Source organism: Crotalus tigris, unplaced genomic scaffold, assembly GCF_016545835.1.
Source record: "Crotalus tigris isolate CLP2741 ecotype Arizona unplaced genomic scaffold, ASM1654583v1 scf7180000024469.1203045, whole genome shotgun sequence".
NCBI lineage: Eukaryota > Metazoa > Chordata > Lepidosauria > Squamata > Viperidae > Crotalus > Crotalus tigris.
The window spans coordinates 356138-383044 of NW_024100640.1; the positions used below are offsets into that span (position 1 = coordinate 356138).

General features: G+C 42.1%; 1 protein-coding gene across 2 annotated transcripts in view; it reads right to left on the minus strand.

Moving 5' to 3' along the window:
• Positions 1 to 2070: 2070 nt before the first annotated feature.
• PDE3A (phosphodiesterase 3A) overlaps positions 2071 to 26907 on the minus strand; it is a 281509-nt gene continuing 256672 nt past the window's right edge. For both annotated transcript variants that reach the window (XM_039332943.1, XM_039332944.1), the window contains 7 exons: positions 23200 to 23311; positions 22336 to 22449; positions 21187 to 21386; positions 19009 to 19212; positions 14812 to 14967; positions 13490 to 13727; positions 2071 to 8548 (listed from right to left, as the gene is read on the minus strand). In XM_039332943.1, the coding sequence (XP_039188877.1) occupies positions 8310 to 8548; positions 13490 to 13727; positions 14812 to 14967; positions 19009 to 19212; positions 21187 to 21386; positions 22336 to 22449; positions 23200 to 23311 (1263 nt within the window). In that variant the 3' untranslated portion in view covers positions 2071 to 8309. The remainder of the gene's footprint in view (positions 8549 to 13489; positions 13728 to 14811; positions 14968 to 19008; positions 19213 to 21186; positions 21387 to 22335; positions 22450 to 23199; positions 23312 to 26907) is intronic.

A 26907-nucleotide genomic window follows, 5' to 3' on the forward strand; every position in this document is an offset into this window, starting at 1 on the left:
GTCATGGCTCCTGCGCTCTGAAACACTTTACCATCTGGGATCAGATTTACCCAACCCTGATGGCCTTCTGAAAAATGCTTAAGACCTGGTTATTTGCCCAGGTGTGGGAGATAGGAAATCAGCGAGTTAGGAAATTATTTTTGAGTTGTTGTTTTTTTAAAAAAAACACCACTTGGCTACCTTTTCTTTGAAAGATGGAGGGCAATAGAAGAAGGGGACGACAGAGAAGGAGGTGGCTGGATGGAGTCACTGAAGCAGTAGGCGTCAGCTTCAATGGACTCCAGAAGATGGTAGAGGACAGGAAGGCCTGGAGGAACATTGTCCATGGGGTCGTGATGGGTCGGACACAACTTTGCAACTAACAACAACAACCTTTTCTTTTTTTAAATTCCTGATTGTATATTGCATTTCGGTTCATCTTTTGCAAGTTTTATTTATTTTAAACCATTTAGGGAATAAAATTCATGGCGTTTAAAAAAACGAAAGTGGGAAGGGACATATTAAATGGAAAATACTTTATGTAAATGACATAGTAATCTTGTTCCATTTGGGAATGAGAAGGATAGTGGCTTTCTTTGGCCTAAAAAAAATTTCCCTTGTAATAAATTATCAAAATAATGAATAGTGTTAGTTTTGCATGACAACCCTGCAGGACTCATAAATGGCAAAGTAACGGGACTCCCAATAGACCAGATGCATATTTAACAAATATTTTGGGGTGGAGTTCCAGGTTCTTGGAACACACAATTCACTTATCAAGCACAACAAAGGTTTCTCCCGTCTTGAGAGGTTTTTTTTCATCGATCACCATATTGTTTGTATGATGCTGTTTTACTTTATCCTTGCTTTTTATTCGTATCTGCAGATTTTTAGGTGTATTTCTAAATATGCCTGATCTGCATGATTGATGTACGTTGTGTTTTCCAGTCAAAGGCCGTAACAAAGGGAGGTCCCCAATTTCCCGAGGACTTGGTTCAACTGCTGAACTCTTCTCATTGTTTTTCTGATATAAAATCAGACATTGCATACTTGTTAATTAAAATGGTTTACTTTTCTCCATTCCAGGATGATAGAAAATGATCCTTGATCTTCTTCTTGTGTCACTGCCTTTTCAGATACTTGAAATCCTCAAACAGGCTAAGGTAGTGATGGACGATCTATGCCAAGTGTGTCACAAGTGGTATACCGTGCCATTTTGGTGACACACCAGGTCTCTGGATGCTCTACAAGTCATAGGAGAGGGCCTTGATTTAGCATAGCCTCTGAAGCCTCCAAAAATCAGACAAGCATTCTTGTGCAACTTTTGGAGACTCTAGAAGCTTTATGACAGTAGGACCCTCTTGTGCAACTTCCAGAGTATCCAGAGAAGAGAATCCAAAAGAAAGGAGGTCTGGAGAGGCCTTCTCCTCCTCCTCATCTCTCTCTCTGTCAAGATAGGCATGTTCTGAATTTTTGACACTCCAAGCCCAAAAGGTTCGCCATCTGAGGCTAAGTATACCTAGTTCTGCAGAAGATAACCAGGCTGAGCCCAAGGGAGGGGTCGAATGCGTCATCAGTCTCGAGTCTCTTTGAGCCCACAAGAGATCGAAGTCCAGCCCACCTTAAATTCTGCTGACCCTTATTTACCGCCAATTTGCTTTGATCATTAGTACATCAGATTTTTGTAGAGAGCATTAGAATGCAATAAACCTGTGTTCATTTGAACTGCCTTGGCTCCAGATTTTTTTGTGCTTGACAATTCTTCCTTAATCTGCCCTCACTGAATTTAATTTCCAGTCCACTGCTCACAAACGTTGTTTTATCTTTTAAACTCTTTGGAATGCTCCTTGAATTTGGTGTCCAGGTTTGGATGAGAGGACTTGAATAACGGTCTGACCAATATTATTAAGTCTGGACCATGGAGGCAATACAAGACAACTCACAAATCCCACTTTCTTTTTACGACCCTGTAATAATCCCTTAATTCAGAGTAGAGTCTGGGCAATTGGATGGAGTTGAGTGTTTACTGATGCCACGTGAATTCACAAACCCCCATTAAGAAAAAAAAAGAAAAAAAAACACCATCACCAATATGATACCACAGAATTATATTTATGTTTTTTTTCTTCACATTGCAACATCCATGTTGTTCATTTTGTGACACATTATCTCTAATAATTCTGAATATATATTTACTATAATACATTATACCAAGAGGCACTTCCAGTAATTCTGGCAAAAAAGGAGCTTCATTAATAGTGTCTAACTTACAAAACAGTAAAAATAAATAATGTTTATCTAAAAGATTTCTCCTGTTTCTCCGCCTGTACAGAATCTATTTTGTACAAAACATTTATCAGCCATTAACTAAAAATCACCTTAACAAATACTCGTGAAGGGAATATATTAAGTATTGCTACATGTCTTAAGTGCAAGATATCCGTGAAAAGAAAAGCCAACAGAGATTTCGGTCAGTTCGTGAAAGGTCATCAGCTAAAAATACAAGGCCTTGTTTTTAAGTTTTTGTCTTAAAAGAGGTTTGGTTACAACAATATTGGCAATATATAAATATAAATTAATGCAGGTAGTATTTAGTGAAAAGAAGACCGTGTTGGAAAAAATGGACATCTACAAATACTGAACGCAGGAGGTACGGTTCTACAGTACAACAATGGTTGGCAATTCCACCTACTTGAGAGGGATGAAAATGTCACAACTGAACCCCTTTTATAAAGCCTCATTTGGTTTTAGTGGGACACTGAAGGAGCAAGCTGTGTGTTGTTATGAAAGCACAGATACTACTTTCGGCAACTTCTTCCATGCCCGTTATTTCTTCCCAACTTGAAATAAAAATACAAAGAAACTGAAGACCTAAAGAACTCAGGTAAGGAGTGAGTCCTTCTAAATTGCTATTTTCTCCACCATTTTTCCACTTTGCTTTGCTTTGGCTCTTCAAAGAAATATTTGAGTCAATATTGGCTGCCCAACAACTTTCAAGAACTCTTATCTCCATCTATCTGGGATGGATATTCTAGTTCAGAAGGTCATCGGTTCCTTACTAGATCATGGCTATAAGGGTGGACCATGATGATAGGACACACAAGTCAACCCCTAGTTGAAATATTAATGAATATTTGAAAAATTATTGGACCTTGGAAACATTCAGGTCTGGCTTGATCGCCTTCACTTCTCCCCCCCTTTTTTTCCTTGTGAAGAAAAGAGTATTTCATGAAATTGCTTTTGAGGAAACCCACAACTCTATTAAGAGACCTTGATGGGGCAGACAACCAACAATGACTGAAAGAGTCAAACCTGTCAAGGTGAACTGGAACAACGGGTCCTTCAAGCAACAGCCACTTTGATTTGTTGAATGCCCAGATTGAACAGAAGACTCAAATACAACCATGTGCTGAAGGTGCACCTCTCAAGTTAGGAAGCTACATTACTTGCTCTCAAGAGAAACGGCTTTAATTCCCATGATGGTCAAATACACACCCACCTTTCAAAGGTTGCTGGGGATAATCATTCTTAATTTTGGTGCAAATAAGATAGATGGGTGGGTGGATGTATCTTAATTTCATGGATGTTAGGCATCACCTGTGCATGGAACATTACAAGGATCAGAGATATAAAAGTTACATCTCTTCACACGTGAGTGCAAGCACTTTCTGCTCATGCGTGAAGCTGTGGAGCTGTGCGCACACATCTGTGCCTTGCCACTCACACTCACACTCCCATGCCAGGTCAGGCTGACAAGCCGGAAAGATTGTGGAGTGCTGCTCTAACAAATGTATCTAGGTCAGTTTCATGCCTGCTAGCAATGCCTAGAAAATCAGAACAGCAGATAAACAATCCTCTTTAGATGTTAGTACAATTGAACAGGAAAAGATTGACATGTAACACAAACTTTCCAGCAAGTACTTTTGTTTCTAACATAGAACATATTTATAGGCAATTTGAAGCCATTAGACTCTGGTTTGTCCTCAGAGAGCTTACACAGTAGTTACCAGAATGTGAGAAATGTCTCTATAATATGCATTTGAACAGTGGTGTTTGCAGGATATTGTAAAAAAAAAAAAACTTAAGATGGTGGCTGTGATGGTGTAATCAAAGTTTCTAACACCCTCCCTTTTTTGGCATCATTTGTACAACACAAACAAAAAAACAGACTAAGCATTGATTGCATCATCGTAGCTGCCAATCTTGACTTTTGGGCCACACTCTATGGCAGTGTTTCTCAACCTTGACAATTTTAAGGCATGTGGACTTCAACTCCCAGAATTCCACAGCCAGCGTTGCTGGCTGTGGAATTCTGGGAATTGAAGTCCACATGTCTTAAAATTGTCAAGGTTGAGAAACACTGCTCTATGGTCACTCTATGCAGCTGGAAAGACCATGAAGGGAGAAATCTGAGATGTTCTCTTAAAACAGGGGTCTTCAAACTTGGCCCTTTTATGACTTGTGGACTTCAACTCCCAGAATTCCTCAGCCAGCATGTTTGGTTGAGGAATTCTGGGAGCTGAGATCCACAAGTCAAGAGGTCTTCAAACTTGGCCCTTTTATGACTTGTGAACTTTAACTCAGAATTCCTCAGCCAGGCACGCTACACCATATAACCTTCTCAGGAAGGGAGTGTTCTAACTATTTGCAAAATTTCAAAGACATTGCTGAGTTATGGGAAAAGTGTGAGAGGCTGAACAACTTATTAAACAACTCTAATGTGCATTTTCCCCTCAGTTGGAACTGGCTTAATCTAAGTGAAGGGAGGCAAGGATAATGCTGGTTTCAAACATGGCTTCCCAGACTGGATGGTGCCAAAACATCTGATCTTCTTTTAAAAAAATTGTGAGGCAGTGAAAGATTCCTCAGAAGCTTAAGGCATCAGTTTCACACCTTAAGAACTCCCAAATTTCCCTCTAAATCATAGCCTTAGCCCCCATCCATGTGAACCCGGGTTCAGGGTGGATTGTAAGAACCCAGCCACTGTGGTTCACAAACCACACATTATGGCTCAAGGCAAATTGTAAACATGGCAAATCATGGCTTATTCAACAATCTTCAATCACATTACAAATTAGGGCAAAATGTGAACTGAGTTTCTACAGTTCCAATACATTCAGCAACAATCTGAACAATCTGCGTAGGGTGTCCAATCTTGGCAACTTTGAGACTTGTGGACTCCAACATGGCTGGCTGGGGAATTCTGGGAATTGAAGTCCACAAGGTCTCAAAGTTCCCAAGGTTGGGCACCCCTGGTGTAGACTGTGAATCTAGGAGATCCCAAAGAACCAACTTGGGAGAAAAACAATGAGGCAAAATAAACTCATCCTGAAATATTAGTAAGATAAGAGAAATGGGTTGGCCCAATAACCAATCAAGTGGAAATAGGACAATAATTTCAGAAATATTTTTGACGACACACTTAGTTACAGACTGATCTCCTGTCATATGTACTACTACTTAAAACTCTGTGATGAACAGTTAGGCTTTGCTGCTAAATTGCAGCACTTTTGTTACACTCAAATGTGTCTCTGACAGTTTCTGCTAACAAACCCACCAATCTGAAAAGAATTCATCCAATTCCATTCCCAATCATGCAGGACTTCGTTTGTCAAATTCAAAAACAGTCACATTTTACGGAAAAAAAATCTTTTTCTCTTTCTTTGAACTATCTTTACAAATACAACCCAACTTCCCCTATCAACAGGACACTAAAAAGTGTCTCTGTATTTACACGTAGGCTAATAAAAATTAGTTGTGACCAATGAAGCATTAAAAATGGACAACTAATCATCTAAAGAAGTCCTATGTCTGCTGGTGAATTTTTTTCCCCATGTAATGGGATCTTGCTTTTATAGCTGCCAAGACATACAATCAAGGTGGGCAAACTTTGACATCAAAGTTTCTTCTGCAATTTCATGACATCCATCCGAACTGCATTTCAAATTAAAGACTGGAATTGCATTTATTTTAAAACATAAAACTGAACATTACCCAGATGGAGGATATAAATAGAATGGGAGAAGCAGGCAAGTCAAATTGTGCTTGTTTCCCCAAATTATGCAATTTTCTTTACATTCTGGCATTCATACCTATAGACCTCCTAAAAGCAGGAATCTTCAAACTTAGCCCTTTTAAGACTTGTGGACTTTCAACTCCCGGAATTCCTCAGCCAGGCATGCTGGCTGAGGAATTCTGGGAGTTGAAGTCCACAAGTCATAAAAGGGCCAAATGTGAAGACCCCTGTCCTAAAGGGACACTTGAACAATGTTCTCAAGTGGTACTACTCAGCTCACTGGGTTTCCCTTAGTACAGTTATATGAAAACATTAAAGCAGAACTTATTCTACTTATGATGTGGTGAACAAATATGAAGTACAGGATGGGAAACCATCTTTCTTGAAAACCAACAACATAAGGCAGATTCCTGCCTTGATTGGTAGAATAACTCTGGGGGGTTTTTTCTTCTTCTTGTTCTTTTGTGCAGTTGTTTTCCCATCCTCTTGTGCCAGAAAACAAACCTACCTGTTTAGAACAGGGCTTCCCAAAATTGACAATTTTAAGGCCTGTGGACCTCAACTCCCATGGCTGGCTGGGGAATTCTGGGAGTTGAGGTCCACAGGTCTTAAAGTGGTCAATATTGGGAAGCCCGGATCTAGATCATTCGCTTTCTAAAACTGCTGTCCTAAAAGAACCATGGCACGCTTTGGAAATTGCTTGCTGGTTGTGGAAAGACAGATAAATGATAGGGAAACGTCCTTGGCTAAAACATTGGGTGGGTCACTGCATCTACAAAACGTCCTATGTACCATGGAGGAAAATGCAGGATGGCAGCCTTCCTTAATGGTGTGTCCCTCCAGAAGTGTGTCTTCCAGAATCCTCAGCACTGGCCAAGCTGTCTGGAAAATTCTGGAAGTTGAAGACCTCCCTTTGAGAGGGTGCATTTGACTTTTGTGTGGGGGCTGCAGCGAATCCTAGGCAGTGTTTCACCTAGGTGGTCCAGGTGCTCCAGAATCCTCTTTATCACATGCAAGCACCTTATAACAAACAAAGCAACGAAGAAGAATGGATCCCTTGAAGTAGATTTGAATTCCCTCTGATTGAGGTCAACAGGCACCGGCTTCGCAGTCCATACACACATTCCAATAAAAAGCAGAAGCGACGGTTGCCCGACGTATCTCATTCGCAGTCCATCTTAAAAGTCACCTTTCTCATGCTCAGAAGACACAGGAAAAGGATAAGAATACAATGAAAGGTGGGAAGGATCCTAGGGTGTCTCCCCAAAGTCTATCTCAATTCAGTGAATTGGAAATGCCTTCACACAACATGGAGAATTGCCACCACCAAGAAGGTAACGTGTGATGCTTGAAACTTGCCCTCCTAAAGTGGTGGTGGTGGTGGTGGTGGGAGGGAACGTGGCATAAACAGTTGTGCAATATATAGGTAGGAATTGTAGCTTGCACAAGCTTTCAAGGGACATGCCTTTTGGAAAAAAACAATCAAGACCCACCAAACAGCAACAGAGGGGGCTCGCTCCAGAAATGGGAAGTCCTGTTTTCCTGAGCTGCTGTGGGCTCACCTCCGTCTGGATTTTACTGAGTTGTGTGGAAGAATGAGCAAGCGGTCCGAGGCAGAGTTCTCCAGGCTGAGAAAGAAAGAGCACATTCTCTGCAATGGAGGTGCATAATCTTCTGTGAAGACTTGCCAAGTGTGTCACAGCCTGTCTCCAAAGCACAAAGCCCTTCCCTTTGCTCCATGAATTGCGGTGTTCCTGTTTTGTGTGCCTGTGATGTCCTGCAGGCTCATCTATGCTGGCAGTCGGGATCAACCATTAACCGAGACAATCGGTTGCTCCACTTTAACAACAACAAAAAAGGGCAGTACAGCCTTCTCCATTTCACCGAGTATTGTCTCAATTTCAAATCCTTCCCTTTCCTTTTTTTTTAATAATATCACAGGCAGCATCGTATAATCATCTTTTTTAAAACAACAAATAAACAAATATGCAGCTTATAAACCCAGGCTAGTATTTTATATATATATTTATAATTCTCCGATGTATTTGAAAATTTGTAAAAATGGCCGTTGAACTGTGAAAGCAATGTACCTCGAGGGAGGGAGGGGGGAGGGAGGGAGGGAGGGAAGGAAGGAAGGAAGGAAGGAAGGAAGGAAGGAAGGAAGGAAGGAAGGAAGGAAGGAAAACTTAAAACAGCTGTAGGTGAATTATCCCGTATTTCTACAGTGTCGTGTCTAAACGTTGTGCTGGCTTGTAAAAACAATTGGTACGCAAGGTGTCCTTGCATCAAATACTGTACAAAATTCCTGTCACTGTCATTGGTTTTCTTCTGGAGCTGTGTTATCTTCTTCCTCTTTGGCCTTTCCCTTCTCCTCGTCCTCCTCTTTAATAGCCTCTATTTGCTCAGAGGACGGGCGCAGTGCCGTTGATGGCTCCCCACTTTGCTTCTCCTTTGCAGCTCTCCTCTCTTCCTCTTCAATGACCTTCTGCCACATCTGGTGGTTCTGCAGCAAGTGCTGAGTTATCTGGCAGTAGACTTTCCTCCTTCTTTTTCCTGCCAAAGGCGACAAGCAAACGTAAAGCCTCATTCACATTGGGAGAAAAGTCTGCAAAATCTGGCTCACATCTACATCAATAGAATCAAGATCAGATAAAGTGTTAATACCACTTTACAATGCCTTGGTAAGGTCAACCTTGGAATGCTGCATACGGTTTTGGTCACCACGATGTAAAAAAGATCTTGAGACTCTAGAAAGATGGCAGAGAAGAGCAACAGAGATGATTAGGGGACTGGAGGCTAAAGCATATAAAGAACGGCTGCTGGAATTGGGTATGTCTAGTTCAGGGGTAGGCAACCTTGGCTCTTTTATGACTCGTGGACTTCAATTTCCAGAATTCTTGAGCCAGCGTGGCTAAGCATGGAAACCTCTCCCTTTCCCCTCAGCATGGCTGGCTCAGGAATTCTGGGAGTTGAAGTCCACGAGTCATAAAAGAGCCAAGGTTGCCTATCCCTGGTCTACTTTAATGAAGAGAAGGACAAGGGGGGACATGATCGCAGTGTTCCAATATCTCAGGGGCTGCCCCAAAGAAGAGGGAGTCAAGCTATTCTCCAAAGCACCTGAGGGCAGGACAAGAAGCAACGGGTGGAAACTAATCAAGGAGAGAAGCAACCTAGAACCAAGGAGAAACTTCCTGACAGTTAGAACAATTAACCAGTGGAACAACCTGTCTCCACAAGTGGTGAATGCTCCAACACTAGAAGTTTTTAAGAAGAGGCTGGACAGCCATTTGTCTGAAATGGTATAGGGTTCCTGCCTGAGCAGGGGGTTGGGCTAGATGACCTCCAAGGTACCTGTCCAAGGATAGACAGGGCCCAACTGGAATAAAGTAAATAATGAACATGTACAGGACTTAGAATAGTTTTCTCTGGCGAGGACAGTTTAATGGAAGGATATTGCTGAAAAGCTGTTGCCAATTTTGAATACAATTCAGCAAAATTGTCAGGCCCCCAAGAACCAACAGTGATACCTGGAGTTACTTCTGAGTAGTTTCTTTATTGTTTTTTTCAGCGACAGACAGAATTTTGCCAGACTAAAGCAACTATCTGCATTAATTAAGGGTGCACTCTGTGAACTGCTTGGGAGGGGCTGTCTTAGCCCTCTTCCTGCCTACCAGACTATCCAAGCTCTGTTGCCTCTTTGCCCGCTGGGACGTGGCCCCTTCCTCCTCGGACCCCAGTCTACCTTCCACCACAACATGAATTGTGAAAAAAGTCTAATAACGCTCTGCATGCCTGGCACAGAATACCCGGTTTCAATGAATACACGTTATTTCCCCTCTTCCTATATCTAACTTTTGTCTGATGACGTCATAACCTGTTTTCATTGTCCCATGTTTGACCTTGCTTTGCCCTCAATAGCCGGCCTATTAATCTCTTACCAACACTTATCAATCAAATGCAGTAACACAGAACTAAAGAATTGGGGAAAACATGCAAGGATCATCTAGTCCAGGGCTTTTCAACCAGTGGTATGGTTACCACCTGTGGTACATTGGCACCTGGCAGGTGGTAGGCGACCATCCTAGAAAAGTGGTAGCGGGGGAGGGGAATGAGCTGAACTGGTGGCAGCACCGCACAAGCCTGAGCGAGAGATGGCTGGAGCTGCAGGGCTGTCAGGGCTCAGCGGAAGCACCAGGATCAGCGCTTCTTCAGGACTGTCAGGGCTCAGTGGAAGCGCCAGGATCAGTGCCAGGCTCCAGCTGGAGCTCAGCGCTGATCCTGGTGCTTCTGCTGAGCCCAGAAGAAGCGCCGATCAGCTAGAATGTTGCAGCATCTCCAGGGTCTTGTGATTTACATTCAGATGCCTGGCAACTGATTCATATCCATGACGGTCACAATGTCCCAGGGTCATGTGAAGTGACCAAAACCTGCTGCAACCACCCAGCAGATGGGGGGAATAAAAACCAAATACCCCCCATCCCACCCCTGCTGCCAATCCTCAACAGAAATGCTCTCAACAATGAAAACCTCGGACAGGAGGAAGAGCGTGGCTGGGTGGGCAGGCAGGTGTCTTGCTCGGCACTTTTTTCAGTGCCATTGTAATTTTGAACAGTCACTAAGCGAACTGTTGTAACTTGAGGACTACCAGTACTTCATCACTTTTTTCCTTTTTTTTTTTGGTCAAGTTTTTGACACCTTGCTAGGCGACTGGTGGTACTCGGACATTGCCATATCCTAAAAGTGGTACAATGGATGAAAATGTTGAAAAACCCTGATCTAGTCCATGGGTAGGCAATCTTGGCTCTCTGATGACTTGTGGACTTCCAACTCCCAGAATTCCTAAGTCAGCATAGCTGATTCTGGAATTCTGGGTATTGAAGTCCACAAGTCATCAAAGAGCCAAGGTTGCCCACCCCTGATCTAGTCTAACCCTTGCAAAGGAAACCAATCAAACCAATTAAGTTAACCAGCAACTAAGGATTCAGCCGATTAAGCTTACCGCTTGAAAAGATTTACGTTCTGGTGCTATGAATATGCCATCCTTTTTCTAGATCGGGAGAACCCATTAAGGTCCTTCTGCAGCTAGAATTTCTAAGCTGGCTCTACAGCAGTGTTTCTCAACCTTGACAATTTTGAGGCATGTGGACTTCAACTCCCAGAATTCCACAGCCAGCTGGCTGTGGAATTCTGGGAATTGAGGTCCACATGCCTTAAAATTGTCAAGGTTGAGAAACACTGCTCTACAAGGTTTCCAGACTCTGCTGGTGAAAGTGTTTCTCATGCTTTCCTCTACGATTCTGTGAAAACATTTGGACTCTACCCCTCTTGCGTTCCTGTCTTTACTAACTTGCATGATGAACTTTTTTCAGAAGTTTTAATAAAAGGAAATAAAACCTTAGGGAGGAAGTATTATTCAGGCATGTTTTGTCTCAAAGAAATGTGTGTACCGATTAGCGATTTGGAAGGCAAACTCTTGAGTCCTTCAAGTTTTTCAACTTCAAACAAAGAGCTTTTTACTATGGGATAGCCCAAATCCAGTTCAATCCTTCCTTAGAAAACTTTCAATTCCATGTAGGAAGGCTCCAGGTTTAATCAGAAGGAACTTCAGTTCTGAACTTGCCCTCCATATTAAAACATTCCCTCCCCAGTTTCCCGGGAGATGCCCCCTCCCGTACTTTGCAGGGCTCCAGAGATGCCAGGTTTGTTAATCACATCCCACATTTTGTTGGCAATGATGTCAGGAATGGCTAATGGGCAAGGGAGTAGGAAGGGACAAACCAAGAACACGTTGGCTTGACAACATCAAATCTGATATAAAGTTGAACATCCATCGAAGGAAAGCTGTGCTTGACAGGGTAGCATAGAGAGCATTTGCCTATAAGGTCACCAAAAGTCGGACATGGCTGAATGGTTAAAACAAGAACAAAACATTTTGCTGGAAATCATTTCACACAGACTCATCGCAAGCTATTGTAAACTCCATTTGTTGCTTTTAGTTCATCTCATGTGGTGAGAGATTCTGTAAATGATAAGGACCTTGGAAAATGGACATGTACCACACGTCCTATATCTTCCAGGGAGAAGATCCCATTTTTTAAAATTATTTCTTGGGGATGCTCGCACACACGTTTTCTAGTGTGAACTGCTATATTTGTCCTTTGGTGAGTAATACTCTACCCATCCAAGGTCACCCAATCTGTAATTCTGAATAAATTTGCAGGTGTGGTCTTTAATGTAGACAAAGTGAAGTGCCTTGGTGGAGATACCAAGGAGGTATATTACACACAACTCTCTATTTCTTACCTGGAAGCTTGCTGTTGGGAAGACTGAATTTGAGCCATGTAGATATTTCTCCCCCCCCCCCCGACAATTCGGATTTTTTTAGCACAACTTTGAATGAATGAATGAATGAATGAAAGAATGCTGCTTTGGCTTGTGTGTCACTCAAATCAAGGTTACAGAACCTGCAGACAGACTTGAGTAAACACGTGTGTCGAAATGGGACTGGATAGCAAATCTGAGCTAGAGACATATGTATGTCACCTGAGGTGAAATTTGTTTCCATCCATCTGACTGACCTTCCATAAGGCGTGAAGGCCTGGCTCTGCCAATTGGCTTGGGAGCATATCACAGTGGAGGTGATTGACAGATTAAGAGAAGGTCCCACTTCCCACTGGCATATCCTGCTCTCTTTCTCCCCATCTTTTTAATTGTAATCTTTGCTGTATTAGAAAGTTTTGCTCTTTCCAGTTTTGCTGGCTTTTATTCCTGGAAATCACCCATTATTATTATTTCACAAATTGCAATGTTACATTAGCCAGGACACTACAGTGTGTGAACAAAGTAGTTGTTTGGCTGCCGAAGAGTATTAGTTTGTTCAGTTCACGCTCGCGTGCTATCCAGAGTGCACCAAGGGGGCGGACTAGCTCCACCCTCAGCAAGGAAGCCATCCGAAGCCATTTTGAAGCTAGATTGGGTGGCAAACAATCATAATGATACAAACTCATCGATCGATTATTTGTTTGCTGCCCAATATAGCTTTGAAATGGCTTTGGGCAGCTTCCTTGCGGAGTGTGGAGCTAATCTGCCAAAAAATAAAAAAAAAACAACCCACATATTTTCCAAGAAATCCAAATGAGGGGTCCCTGGTGTTCTCTGAGCTTGTTTGTTTCCTTGCAGTTGTTTCATTACCCAAACTAGGTAACATTATCAGTGCTCACAGATTAGCATTGATGATGTTATCTAGTTTGGGTAACGAAAAGTACACAAGAAAACATTTGTAGACTTTTCAATCCTGAGCTACAAAATATTCTCCTTTACTGAAATCCAAACACTTTACATCTATTATCTTGTTGGTCTCCTCGCCACAAACCCTACATTTGATTCGGAATAACTTTTGCGAAATGAGTTTGGGGTAGGCAGGCAGCAATTTTATTGGGAAACCAGTGGGTCAGAGGCAAAGAACAAAAAAAAAAAAAACGAGGACAAACATACTTGGTTCATGATTGTCACAGGAATCCATGTCTGGAAAATCCTCTTCGTGTTCATCTGTATCTCCTGACTCATCGCTCTCTTCAGTCCATTTACCTGGCATCAGTCCTGCTGAGTCATAGGAGTTACACAGTGGTCCCACAATGTGAGTGATGAAGGATTCCTGGAGTTTGGCTAACTGCGGAGCAGAGCGGTCCATGAAAGGGCTGATGGGGAGACCTAAGCTGGCTTCTTCATCACCCTTGGAAAACAGGAGGCACTCTGTTTTATTAATTAATCAAAAGCAATTGGGGCTGATTCCCTAATGGGGCTAACCCACCCTTCTCAACCTTCGGATGTCCCAGATTTCCAAAATTCAAGAATGCTGGCTGGGAATTCTTGGAGCTGGAATCCCAGAAGACCTGGCAGTAGCCAGACTGAGGAAGATCATTGTTATATGCCACGTGGGAAGTAAACCACGACAAGGCCAAGCATCTGTATTCAAACGACCTGCTAAACTCAATTAATTTTAACCTTAGTCAAGAGGTTCTTTTATGGCGGTGTTTGAGTCTGTTCTGCAAACTTGTTAAGTCAGCTTATGGTTCAATGTATTATATGGATCCAGGAAGCAGATTGCCTCAGGAATCTGGTGATGTGTGATAATCTGAACAAGGTTGTTTTGTTTGGTCCATCCCATTGGTCAGTTTAAAGTTCAAAGTATTATATGAACAATGAAAATGGATTAATTCAACAACGAATTTAGGATGGTTGTGTGAATAACTGTCTCTCTTGTGTAGCCTTAAATATCCCTTAGGAATGGAGTTGTAAACCGTTGAAGGTTGTTTAGAGAACTACTTTTGATTACAAAGAAGGAAACCAGCCTAAAACAGAAAAACACATTAATCAGAGCAACAAATTCCATTAGATGATCAACCAGAGCAACAAATCCATTAGATGATCAAGGTATGCTTGCACAAGTGGGCTGATAACAAGGATTTTAAAATGTTGACAACCAAGTCTGTTCCTTTTAGCATGTCTTCTGAAAATATATATTTTTTTAAATAATGACCAACAGCTTTTAAGGAAGGAGGTGTTTTTTTTTTTTTTGCATTTTAAAAGTTTTGAAACATGGAAACAAAACATTTGATTACTTAGAAGAATGGATTAAGAGGAACTGGTTCACTATGGTTTATGGAAATAATTTGCCTTCGTTATTGTGAATTGTCCAGACGAAAGTCCTTGCCATTCTCAAAGCTTAGAAAATAAGCTACAGACTAAAACGACGGGTATTATCCATAAGGCAGTAAAAAAAAAAAAAGTTGTTCACAGCAATTGTGTCTTCTCACCTGTTCATAAAATTCGTTCACAATGCCATCTGTCCACTTTAGATGTAAATCTTTGTACTTGGCTGGACCATTGATATCGGCCAGTTTGATGCACATCTGACAAACCAATAATCGGTCATTCTCGTTTGTCCAATCAATGCCTGCATCGTCGTTCACCTGGCAGATAACATGCTATTAGAAGAGGTTTATCTTGAGACTGCTGTGATCAAACATAACATAATACAATTCCAAAGATGAACATGATGTACACTGCACAAGGACCCTTTCCTAGGTCAGGATTATTATTTGGGTGCGTTATGCTTTTCCTTGGTTTACCACACTACTGGTTTATCACTACCATCTTTTTTTTAACTTTTCTATCTGGCTTCTAGCCCTGGGAATTTCTGGTTTTCCTCCCTACATGTACTAATCAGATCTGATTCTGCTTTGGTTCTGTTGTGGGTGCTCCATCACTGGAGATTTTTAAGTAGAGATGGGACAACCATTTGTTCGGAATAGTAGCAGTGATGGCGAACCTTTTAGAGACCGAGTGCTCAAACTGCAACCAAAAACCCACTTATGTATCATCGGGTGCTGACTGGCTGTGGCCATTGGGTGAGTGTGGCCAATTGGGTGGGTGTGGCTGCCGTGGTAACGGCAGACTGAGTGGGACTAAAAAGTTCAATCAATCAATCCCAACTTTGCGAGATCTTTTTTTCCCCCGTGAGAAGTTAAAATTGATTGATTGATTGAATCTTTTTTTTTTTTGCACATGGCGGCGGAGGCCTAAAGCGAAATGGTTTTATAAAACCCAGCAGAAGGCCCAGGACTGGGGCGATGGTGCGCGTGCCCACAGAGAGGGCTCTGAGTGCCGCCTCTGGCACGCGTACCATAGGTTTGCCCCACAGGTCTCTTGCTTCAGCATGGGGTTGGAGTAGAACAGTGGTTCTTAACCTTTCTGAACGAATCGCCCCCTTGAGCCAATGAGGAAGTTGTCATTGCCCCTCTCTCAATCACAACATAGAAAATAATTCTTCAATTTATGCAAACACTTTTTTTCTTTTCTTTAAAATTGTCATCAGGACATATGGATGCAAATAATATATTTCCAGTCTTTTTCCCATATCTCCCATATTCTGGCTAATGACACACTACTGTATGGGTAGAGGCTGCTGCACAACGCGCATGAAGATAAGCGATGCGTATTCACATATGTATGGCGTTCTGTAGTGAAGCTAGCTGGAGGAACATTTGAAAACACAATTCAATCCACTAAATAGCGAGCGATCTGATGTTTTTGTACGACAAATATACAGCGATTCACTGTACGAAAAAGTCTCAAAAGTGTCCCCAAAACTTCTCGCTCCATCGCCCCCATATCGCCCCCTTTTTGTTCCTTCGCCCCCCTGAAAAATGAAATCGCCCCCAGGGGGCGATATCACCCAGGTTAAGAACCACTGGACTAGAAGACCTCTAAGGTCACTTCCAATTCTGCTATTTTCTCATTCTGTTATCCCAGTCACACTTCTTCAGGTTCTTTATAAAACAGGATAGTCTTGCATTTGATGGCACCATTCTTTTATCTGTAATCTTCTTGTTTGCAGCTCCTTTTTGATATGACTTGGTGGAAGAAAGGAAGAACACTTTATCTACCCAGGTGTCTGCTGGAAAAAGGCTAGCTCCAGGGAAACCCTAGCATCTGCCCACCACAGTAACTGGATTTGACTGACTTTCTCACTTTTAGCCAAGAATTTATTTAGTCCTTCCTCCACTATGTAACTTTTCTTTCTCATGTCCCAAAGGTGCTTTTTCAAGAAACAACTGAACTTCCTTTGTTTTTCCTTGAAGATGTTTTGCTTCTCATCCAAGAAGCTTCTTCAGAACTGAAGCTTCTTCTGAACTGAGATCTGAAGAAGCTTCTTGGATGAGAAGTGAAACGTCTTCAAGGACAAACGAAGAAAGTCCACTTGCCTCTTGAAAAAGCACCTTTGGGAGAACCATGACCTGGATGGCTGAGAATCTCCATAGACATTCTCCTTCTCATGCAATTCTGACATCACTGCAACCCCTTGATCTGAATGTGACATTAAATGCAACTTTTAATTTCTCTTCCCCATCCTGGGTGCGTCTTCCAATTTTCTTGGCCAATGCAAGAGGATTGAGTTCTTCATTGAACTGAAGGGTTGGGAAAAAAAAAAAAACCTTGGAGGCCTTCCCCCACATCTCCTGGTTCAGGGCAGGAATCCCAAGATCATCCCAAACAAATCGTTTGAAATTCTTTAGTGACCTGTGACTCCAGGTGGCAAACTGCTCCACGGCTTAAGATAAGAGTCCTCACAGTCAGGAAATTCCTCCTTATTTTGAGTTGGGCTCTTCTGTAAATCTTCTGCCCATTGATGCTGCCTTCAAGCATTACAGAGAATAAATCTAGACCCAATTTCTTTTGTGACATGCCTTTGAAGATCATGTCTAATGCTGCTAGTTTGTTTCCAGGACAAATCCAACGTATTGGTTATGACCTTTAAAGCCCTTACGTGACATGGGTCAGGTTACTTACAGAAATGTGTTTGCCCCATTACATCAGCCCATTCAACCTGATCAGGTAGGAAAGATAAGTTGGTTGGTTGGTTGGATATCCATCCATCCATCCATCCATCTGGGGTGGGCGCGGCTTCCGCGTGATGCATCTGGCCCGCGGGCTGTTTTTATACCCCTGCTCTATATCTTATTTGCCACTCATTTATTGATTTTATTTATGAGACTTATATACCGCTTTAAGTGCAAGCACTCTCTAAGCGGTGTACACCAGTAAGCAATGTATATATATATATATTTTACATTGCCCCCAACAATCTGGGTCCTCATTTTACCTACCCCGGAAGGATGGAAGGCTGAGTCAACCTTGAGCCGGTGAGATCTGAACCGCTGTCCTGCTGAACACAGTCAGCTAAAGTGGCCTGCAGTACTGCACTCTAACTGCTGCGCCACCTCGGCTCTTGCCACAAGGCATGTTGTGGACCCCACCAGTTAAAGACTTTTCACTGGCGGTGTCTAGAAAGAGAGCCTTCTCTGGAACACTCTCCCCCCAGAGGTGAGGTGGACCCTCACTCTCCTGGTCTTCTGGAAAGGCATGAAAACATGGCTCAGCAGCCTTGCTTGGGCTGCTCAGAGGAGCATGCAACCATCGAGCTGGTTAGTGCTCTGAAGGTGCTTTGATTTAGCTTTAATGTTGGATTTTAACAATCTTTGCCTCTTTTTTAATTTTATATATAGTTTTTACGTTCTAATGTTTTATTTGTATACCACCCAAAGTACGTCTGCGAAGGAAGTATCATTCAAGGTTCAGAAAAACAATGTCTTTGTCACGGCTATTTTTTCAGCTGTGTTTTTTTTTTTTTTTTTGTGTGTGTGTGTGTGTGTGTGTGTGTATATATATATATATATATATATATATATATATATATATATATATATATATATATATATATATTATTTTATTCCGAAAATTAAAATACAAAATACAAAAGAAAAGGGAAAAAAATTACAAAGAAAAAACAAACCTAGACAAAAATGTTTTAAAAAAGTGGGAGTTAAAAGGACAAGAAACAAAAACACGTACTGACCCCCCCCTTGTTTGTACACTCGCAAAAATATATGGTATTGCAACAATAATAGCTTTCCCCCTTATGAAACAGGCCTGAGATTTATAAACTTCTACACCTATTTGCAACCCAATTGGACCTGTTGTGTTGTTAGTTAAGCAATTCAGGAATTCACCTAAGTGGGTGGTATCTTAATTTAAAAGCAAATATATCTATAGAAATTTTCAGCCATCCAGGTCACAGTTGTCTTAAAAGTGCTTTTTCAAAACGCAACTGGACTGTTTTCAAGAAAAAATCCAGCCCGGTTGGCTTTTGAAAAGACACTTTTGAGAAAACAAACCAATAAATAAAATGTTCTTGCTTTCTTTTAGGCTAAACATACCAAATCACCTTATCCATTCTCCCTAAGATTTAGCCTCAAAGCTACTAACCCTCTTTGTTGCTTTTCTCCACACTCTTTCTTTACTAGTGTTGAGTAGCTTGGTTCCAGATTACTATTCTTGCAACATCGCGTGATTAAGCCCTGCCATTTATATCCCATATTCTCCCCTTTGCTGATTTTCTAGGCTCTTATATAAAGGCTTGAAAGTTAATGAGACGCAGGGATTGTGTTTACCTTGGCATTGAATTTAGCTACAAAATCAAAGTGCTTCTTCAGATCAGTGGCCAAAATGGCCTCGATGACCAGGAACCGGAAATGCTTGAACTCCACATGATCGAGATGGATTAAAAAATTATATTCTGGCCTGGACATGAAAAGGTTCCATGCAGCCGCTGCATGATGGTTCTCCAGAACAGAACGGTCATTATATAGAACAGCCTACATCCACAGAGAGATGGAGAGAATATTCATTTCCAAAAGATCTGAGGGTTGCGGTCTGCTGAAACTAAATAAATGATATGCATTCCCCAAATTAACCACATTTGCAAGAAAGGGAATTTGCTTTAGAACTTATTTAAAAAGAAAACAGAACAGAACGTTGGCAAAAACTCTCAAGGGTGAACCATAGTGATTGTGTACTTATTTAAGGACGAGGCCCATGCTTTGCCTGTGAACATCCTGTCTTTTACTGAACCATCATGTCCCTAGTGATTGACAAGTTCCTGGCTTCCCACCTCGCTATTAAATCCCAAAGGAAAGCATCAGGTGTTCTTCTGGAATTTTAAATGCTTTTAAAGTGATATATGTCATATAAATATTTTTGTCAGGTGTATAGCTATTAGAATGGTTGGCATATGAGCATTTAAGCCAGGGGTGTTCAACCTCGGCATCTTTAAGATCTGTGGACTTCAATTCCCAGAATTCCTCCTGCTAGCCACAAAGTTCCCCCCCCCCCTATGCAATTATGGAGGAAATCTTGCCTCTGAAAAATTGTCAAACAATTTTTCTTTCCCCTGGAGCAGTGGCCCCCAATCTTTGGGGCACCAGGGACTGGTTTCAGGGAGAGAAGTTTTTTCACAGACTGGACGGGGCGTGGTTTCATGTGCTGCCTGCATCCCACGGATGGGGCTTTGCTTGTTTGCGTGGCCCAGTTTCTGGCATGGCGGTCCACAGACCGAGGGTTGGGGACCCCTGCCCTAGAGAAATCACCACTCAATTTCTGCCTAAAGAATGGGTGGAGAATCTAGTCCCAGGAAAGCAGCAAATGGGTTTGCTAAGCTTATGGAGACCTACATGCAGGTAGTCCTTACTTATCTACTGTAATTTAGATCGGTACTATTGTTAAGCATGATGCCACTTAGTTCCAGCTTCCACTGTTAAGTGAATTCCACATGGCCATTAGTGAGAATGTCATGTGGTCACTATTTGAGATCTCCTGCCAAATTCCAACTGACTTTGTTCGTGGGAAGCCAGCAATGAAGATTGCAAATGGCAGTCATCAGACTGCAGTATGCTGTGTGATGTTATAATTGCAAGCCAGTCACCAAGTGCCCAAATTGAAATCATTTTGACTACAGGGACAGCCTCAATTAGGACGAGTCTCACCCGTTCAGCACCTTTGTAACTTCAAACAGTTGCCAAATGACTGGTCATTAAGCAAGGATTACCTGAATATGATTGGTGAACTCCATCATTTTTTCTGAATGACTGATTGTGTGTAACAATTGAGCCACTCCACAACCCAGAGGAAATGAGCAGCTCACAAAAGCCTATATGCCCTAGAACAGAAGTTGGGCAATCTAAAAATGTGCTACAAGGCTCTTTCTGATTCTTAGCTGTATAAGCATGATGTTGTAGGACAGGGGTCTTCAAACTTGGCCCTTTTATGACTTGTGGACTTCAACTCCCAGAATTCATCAGCCAGCCTCCATTTTGTTTAAGACAGGGATCTTCAAACCTGGCCCTTTTATGACTTGTGGACTTCAACTCCCAGAATTCCTCAGCCAGCCTCCCTTTTGTTTGTTAGATTTAAGACAGGGGTCTTCAAACTTGGCCCTTTTATGACTTGTGGACTTCAACTCCCAGAATTCCTCAGCCAGCTTTGCTGGGAGTTGAAGTCCACAAGTCATAAAAGGGCCAAGTTTGAAGATCCCCTGTTGTAGGAGATGACCAGGCTGAGTCCGACAGAGAGGGTTTAACCTATCGTCAGTCTCAAGTCCCTTTGCGCCCACAAGCCCAGCCCATCTTGAATTCCATTGACTCTTATCCACTGCCAATTCACTTTGACTGTTAGTGGCTCAGATTCTTGTAGAGAGCTTTAACATACAATAAACCTAAATTTTCATTTGAACTGCCTAGATTCCTGATTTCTTGCCCTTGACAAGTGTGTTCCCTTAATCCTGCCCCACTTACCTGAGGAGCACTGGTTGCCACCAAGAAAGCATTGGTTCTCCCAGGATGGTCATAATCATGCATGGCAGCAGCCACGTAGAGGGCCATCAATTCAAGTGATGGGATATTGCCTGCCAAGCACCCATAGCTGTCATCTGTTGGCGTGTACGTTTTGGACAAGACATATCCCAGGTGGCCATGAGTGATCCCGCTGTCTGAATCTGGGCAGAAAATCAGGTTATTCACAGACCGCTCCTTACAGAGGCAGTATTTCCTATTTTGGGCTCACTTTGTTGTTGTTGTTGGTTACGAAGTCATGTCCGACCCATCGCCACCCCATGGACAACGTTCCTCCAGGCCTTCCTGTCCTCTACCATCTTCTGAAGTCCATTTAAGCTCACGCCTACTGCTTCAGTGACTCCCTCCAGCCACCTCATTCTCTGTGATTCCCTTCTTTCTATGGCCCTCAGTCTTTCCCAGCATTAGGCCCTTCTCCAGTGAGTCCTTCCTTCTCATTAGGTGGCCACAGTACTTGAGTTTCAACTTCAGGATCTGGCCTTCTAAAGAGCAGTCAGGGTTGATCTCCTCTAGGACTGACCGGTTTGATCACCTCGCAGTCCAGAGGACTCGCAGGAGTCTTCTCCAGCACCATGGTTCTTTGCTTAATTAAGCATACCATTTTACAAGGGGTTTAGTCAAGAGTCATCTCTACAATTAAGACAAAATGGCTCCTCCTGTTACCATGACCAAGGAGACATACCTGTGCAAACAGCTGAAGGCACCTGCAATTTGACCCACTCGATATATATACATTTCTCAGCTGCAAGCATCAAAGAGGCCGGACCAGCAATTATTTATATGAATTGATCTGAACTTGCAGCGTGCTTAATATAGTCAAACACAATTCCTGAATAGTTCCAGCCAACATGGTCCATGGTTAGAATGCTGGGAACGTTAGCCTTCCCTCTTTCTGAGGTCGGTAAAATGAGGACCCAGACTGTTGGGAGGGGGACATATGCTGACTCTGTAAACCACTTAAGAGAGGGTTGTAAAGCAGTGTGAAGCGGTATATAAATCTAGGTGCTATGGCTATTTTAAGGACTACCTGTAACAACAACACTGCAGCAAGAAATTCAGTTCAGGATAGCCAGACATTGTCATAACATTTACCAGAATCACTTGCTGACCCCTGGTCATTAATCATAGTTGGGAGGCCTGGGATAGGCTGGGATGAAAGATACCAGACAGCATGGAGGACATCAGTAGCATGAATTCTGTTATGATCTGTTAAAAGAGAGACAGGCTAATTGTATTGGGAGGGTGGATTGGGGGGAGTAACAGCACCATCTACTGGTCACAGATGAGAATGTTGAGTTATTCCTGGCTCCCACCTTTGAGGACTATGATATTCATAGTAATGTTAAAATTTCTCTATAGCATTCTAACATTTGCAAGTTCCCTACTATTGATTGACACCCAAGCTCTGTTTCGTTCAGTAGAATTTGGCAATCATTTCTTGATTAAAACATTCAGGAAAAAAAATCCCTTATTTGAATTATTAAGTTTTCTTAAATATATATTTTACTGGGGTTCTGTTTTACTCACTTTCAGTTACATGGTATTCTTGTTATGCTCTTATGAAACACATACCGACAGATAAATGATTATGTGAATTTCAAGGATGTTAGTTTAAGTTCAAATAAAAGGTACTTAATTTTTTTTTTTTTTAAGAAAAAAATCACAGCTACCATCTGCTGTCAGACTTTTAGGAGATAGATTAAGATTTTCTTATTCAGAAAGGTACGTTTTCACTGATGAATTACAAAAATGGCCCTCTTTCAAACTGGATTATTTAAAAATGCACTATGCATTGTATAGGTTTTTTTAAAAAAATACTATCCTGTGGTTTTTTTTTTTTTTTTAAATCTGCTTGGAACTAATTTGCTATGGAAGGTGAAAGAAAACAGTGGGTGCTATGATTAAAAAAAATAAAGAGAAATGAAAAATACCATCAAGGAATGCTATCATACTTACAAGCTATCTCTCGATATCCACATTCTAAGGCATGGAAATAGTTCATAAACTCTCGTATAGGGATTTTAAAAGTTTCAAAGAGACCCATGTCCTCAAAGAGCTTGTAGGATACCTGGAAAATAAAATAAAGGGAAAGGAACCGTAATTCTTCGAACTGGGGTTGACTATCTTTGGCATGTGAATCTATCGTAGATCTTCAGACTATTTTCAAGCTTAAATCAGCTGTAGGAGATGACTAGGCTGAACAGAGGGAGGGGTCAAGGGCATCATCAGTCTGGAGTCCCTTCATGCCCGCAAAAGATCAAAGCCCATTTTCTTTGACCGTTAGTTCAGTTCTTGTAGAGCAGTGGTTCTCAACCTTTCTAATGCCGCGACCCCATAATACAGGTCCCCATGTTGTGGTGACCCCCAACCACTTATACATCACTGTGTGCCAGGGGCGTGGCCAAAGAAAAGGGGGAAAAATGGCGGACAGTCTTGTTTGGCGACCCCCATGAAATGGTCGTTTGACCCCAAATGGGGTCCAGACCCACAGGTTGAGAACCACTGTTGTAGAGAGAGTTAGCATGCAATAAACCTGTAGTCATTTGAATCGCTTTGCTTCCTGATTTCTTGCGCCCGGCACCATTCTTGCTCCATTTAGGAACAGTATCTGCCTCCTATCTATAAACGTTCTGGTAAAAACTTTGTACAATTTAGGGAAGAACAACTGATGGTTGGCATTATATACAGGTAATCCTTGACTTACCATCATTTGTTTAGTGATGTTCAAAGTCACTCTGCCGCTGAGAAAAGAATGGGTCCTCACCCTTACAACCATCACAGTATCCTCATGATCACATGTTCAAAATTTGGGTGCTTGGCAACCAGCAGGGTTGAAGAATCCCAGAATCATGCAATTCTCCCATTTGTGACCTTCCTAGCTGGCTTCCAACAAGCAAAATCAACAGAGGAAGCTGGATTTGCTTAATGACTGCATAATTCACTTAACAACTGCAGTGATTTTCTTAACTACCACGGTTAAAAAAGGTCATAAAATTGGACATGACTCACTTAACAAATGCCTTGCTTAGCAACAGAAATTCTGGGCCCAACTGTGGTTGTAAGCTGAGGACTTCCTGTACAGAACATAGGTAACTCCACCCACTTTGCGTTCTAGACCCGCCCCTTCCTGGAATATTTGAGGTAAAAACGGTTTAACAGCTCTAGCACCCTCACTAGAGCTAGCCAGAGCACATTACACTAAGCCTTTATGCCTGGAGTTCCAATGAAGGATAATATTTGTAACTCGGGGTTGACGTGAGGGGTCCTTGGTACTCTCTGAGCCTGCTTGTTTTCTTGCAGACATTTCATTACCCTAACTAGGTAACATCATCAGTTCTAATAATGCCTGGGGTTTGTTTGGGGGTGTTAAAACGGTAAGGCACAAAAATAATTATGTGATTTATAAAGTGGACTTGATAACAAGATGGTCAGATCTTAATTAAGTTGCTTCTTTTGAGATGTCCAGAATCGTATCCCCTAGGTTTTATTTCTTACCTTATTTTTATTTATTTATATCTCACTTTTATTATTTTTACAAATAACTCAAGGCAGCAGTGAACGCAGCCAACACCCCTTCTTACAAAATAATCTGGTGAGGTGAGTTAGACTGAGTGAGTGAGTGAGTGAGTGTGAGAGAGTGAGTGAGAGAGACAGACAGACAGACAGAGAGACTGGCCCAAAGTCACCCAGCTGGCTTTCATAGCCAAGGCAGGACTTGAACTCACGGTCTCTTGCTTTCTAGCTTGGTGCCTTAACCACTAGACCAAACTGCCCCTCACTCTCACATGAAGATCTTGCCCCTGAGACCTCATCTGGAATACAAATATCTCACCAGGTGTGACAATCATGCAATTTCTGAACTATTTTATGGTTGGTTTTTTTAAAAAAATATATATATATATTGTTGGTGTGCTGCAGCTGATGCCTAAGATCTGATTTCTTGATTAAGGTTGTTGACTTCCTCTGGGTGAAACAAATTTCCTGGGGAACTGAGCTGAACAAGTTACCCTCCTGCCTTTACTCTTATCCGCAGCCCCCACTTCCAAGAATGTCATTCCAGCAGGTTTTTCTAGAATCTGGAAACTCGCTGACCAAGGAGCTGCTATTTTCTCTTGCTTTAAGAGAAGGTGCAGTGAAATTTCACTTTGTTTTTAAAGGAAGTCTGGCTTTAATCTTTCCAGTGGCAGCCTTCCATTCTATCCCCTCCTTTCTCGGCAAAAGTTGTTACATCCCTCCGGGCCATTATTAGGCTAACAGTAAGTGAAAATTAAGGCATTATCTAAGCACACAGCTTGCCATCCAGCTGAAGTGAAGTGCGCTTGAAAAAAGAAAATTCTTTTTACACATTTGCCTCTGCTAGAGTGGAAGGTTTCCCGTGGTACTGCGTGGGCTATTTCCTTTTTTTTTTCAAAACCGATTCTAAGCCACTATTTTTTTAAGAAAGGAGTCTGGTAGCACCTTTTCCGATTAACGTATTTTAGTTGGATATTTTTTTAGCACCTTTGAATAAAATGTGTCATTGGAAAAGGTGCGATCACATGCCTCATTTCTGCTACCATAAACTAACAAGTCTCTTTTTCTACAGCGTTAAACCTCTGTGGCTTTCTTTACAAAATATATTTTGTTTCTCAAAATCCTTCCACAAGGCCTGGATCTAAGGCTTGTGTTTGGGTAATGCTTATTTGCTTCCCATGAATCGGCTAGCTCTTTTTTTTTTTTTCCCCTTTAGCATATATAGCAATAGAAACTTTTCATCTGAGTTCCTAACCTATGGCTCAGCTAGGGTTTTAATCATGGCTTATCAGACGAGCCACACTGGCTGGGTTCGTACAAATCAGAAAGCCATAATATTTGATTTTCACTTAAGGCTGGAACAGAAAGCAACACATCTCTGCATTCAAATAGCTCTGGATTAGAATCGGTGAACTCCAGAAGGGCATATTATAAAAAGCAGAACTGTGGGGTCAATCTTATAGATCAGGGCTTTTCAACCTTTTCGCCCACTGTACCACTTTTAGGATATGGCAATATCCGAGTACCACCAGCCGCCTAGCAAGGTGTCAAAATCTTGATGACCAAAAAAAAAAAAAAAAAGGAAAAAAGTGATAAAGTACAGGTAGTCCTCGACTTACAACAGTTCGCTTAATGACTGTTCGAAGTTACAATGGCACTGAAAAAAGTGCCCCCCAAGCCACAGCCGAGCAAGATGCCTGCCTGCCCGGCCACACTCTTCCTCCTGTCCGAGGTTTTCATTGTTGTGAGCATTTCTGTTGAGGATTGGTAGCAAGGGTGGGGTGGGAGGTGTCTGGTTTTTATTCCCCCCGTCTTCTGGGTGGTTGCAGCAGGTTTTGGTCACTTCACATAAGCCTGGGACACTGTGACCATCATAAATATGAATCAGTTGCCAAGCATCTGAATGTAAATCACAAGACCCTGGAGATGCTGCAACATTCCAGCTGATCGGGGCTTCTTCTGGGCTCAGCAGAAGCGCCAGGGTCAGCGCTGAGCTCTAGCTGGAGCCTGGCGCTGATCCTGGTGCTTCCGCTGAACCCTGACAGCCCTGCAGCTCCAACCATCTCTTCAGCTCATTCCCCTCCCCCGCTACCCCTTTTCTAGGATGGTCGCATACCACCTGCCAGGTGCCAATGTACCACAGGTGGTACC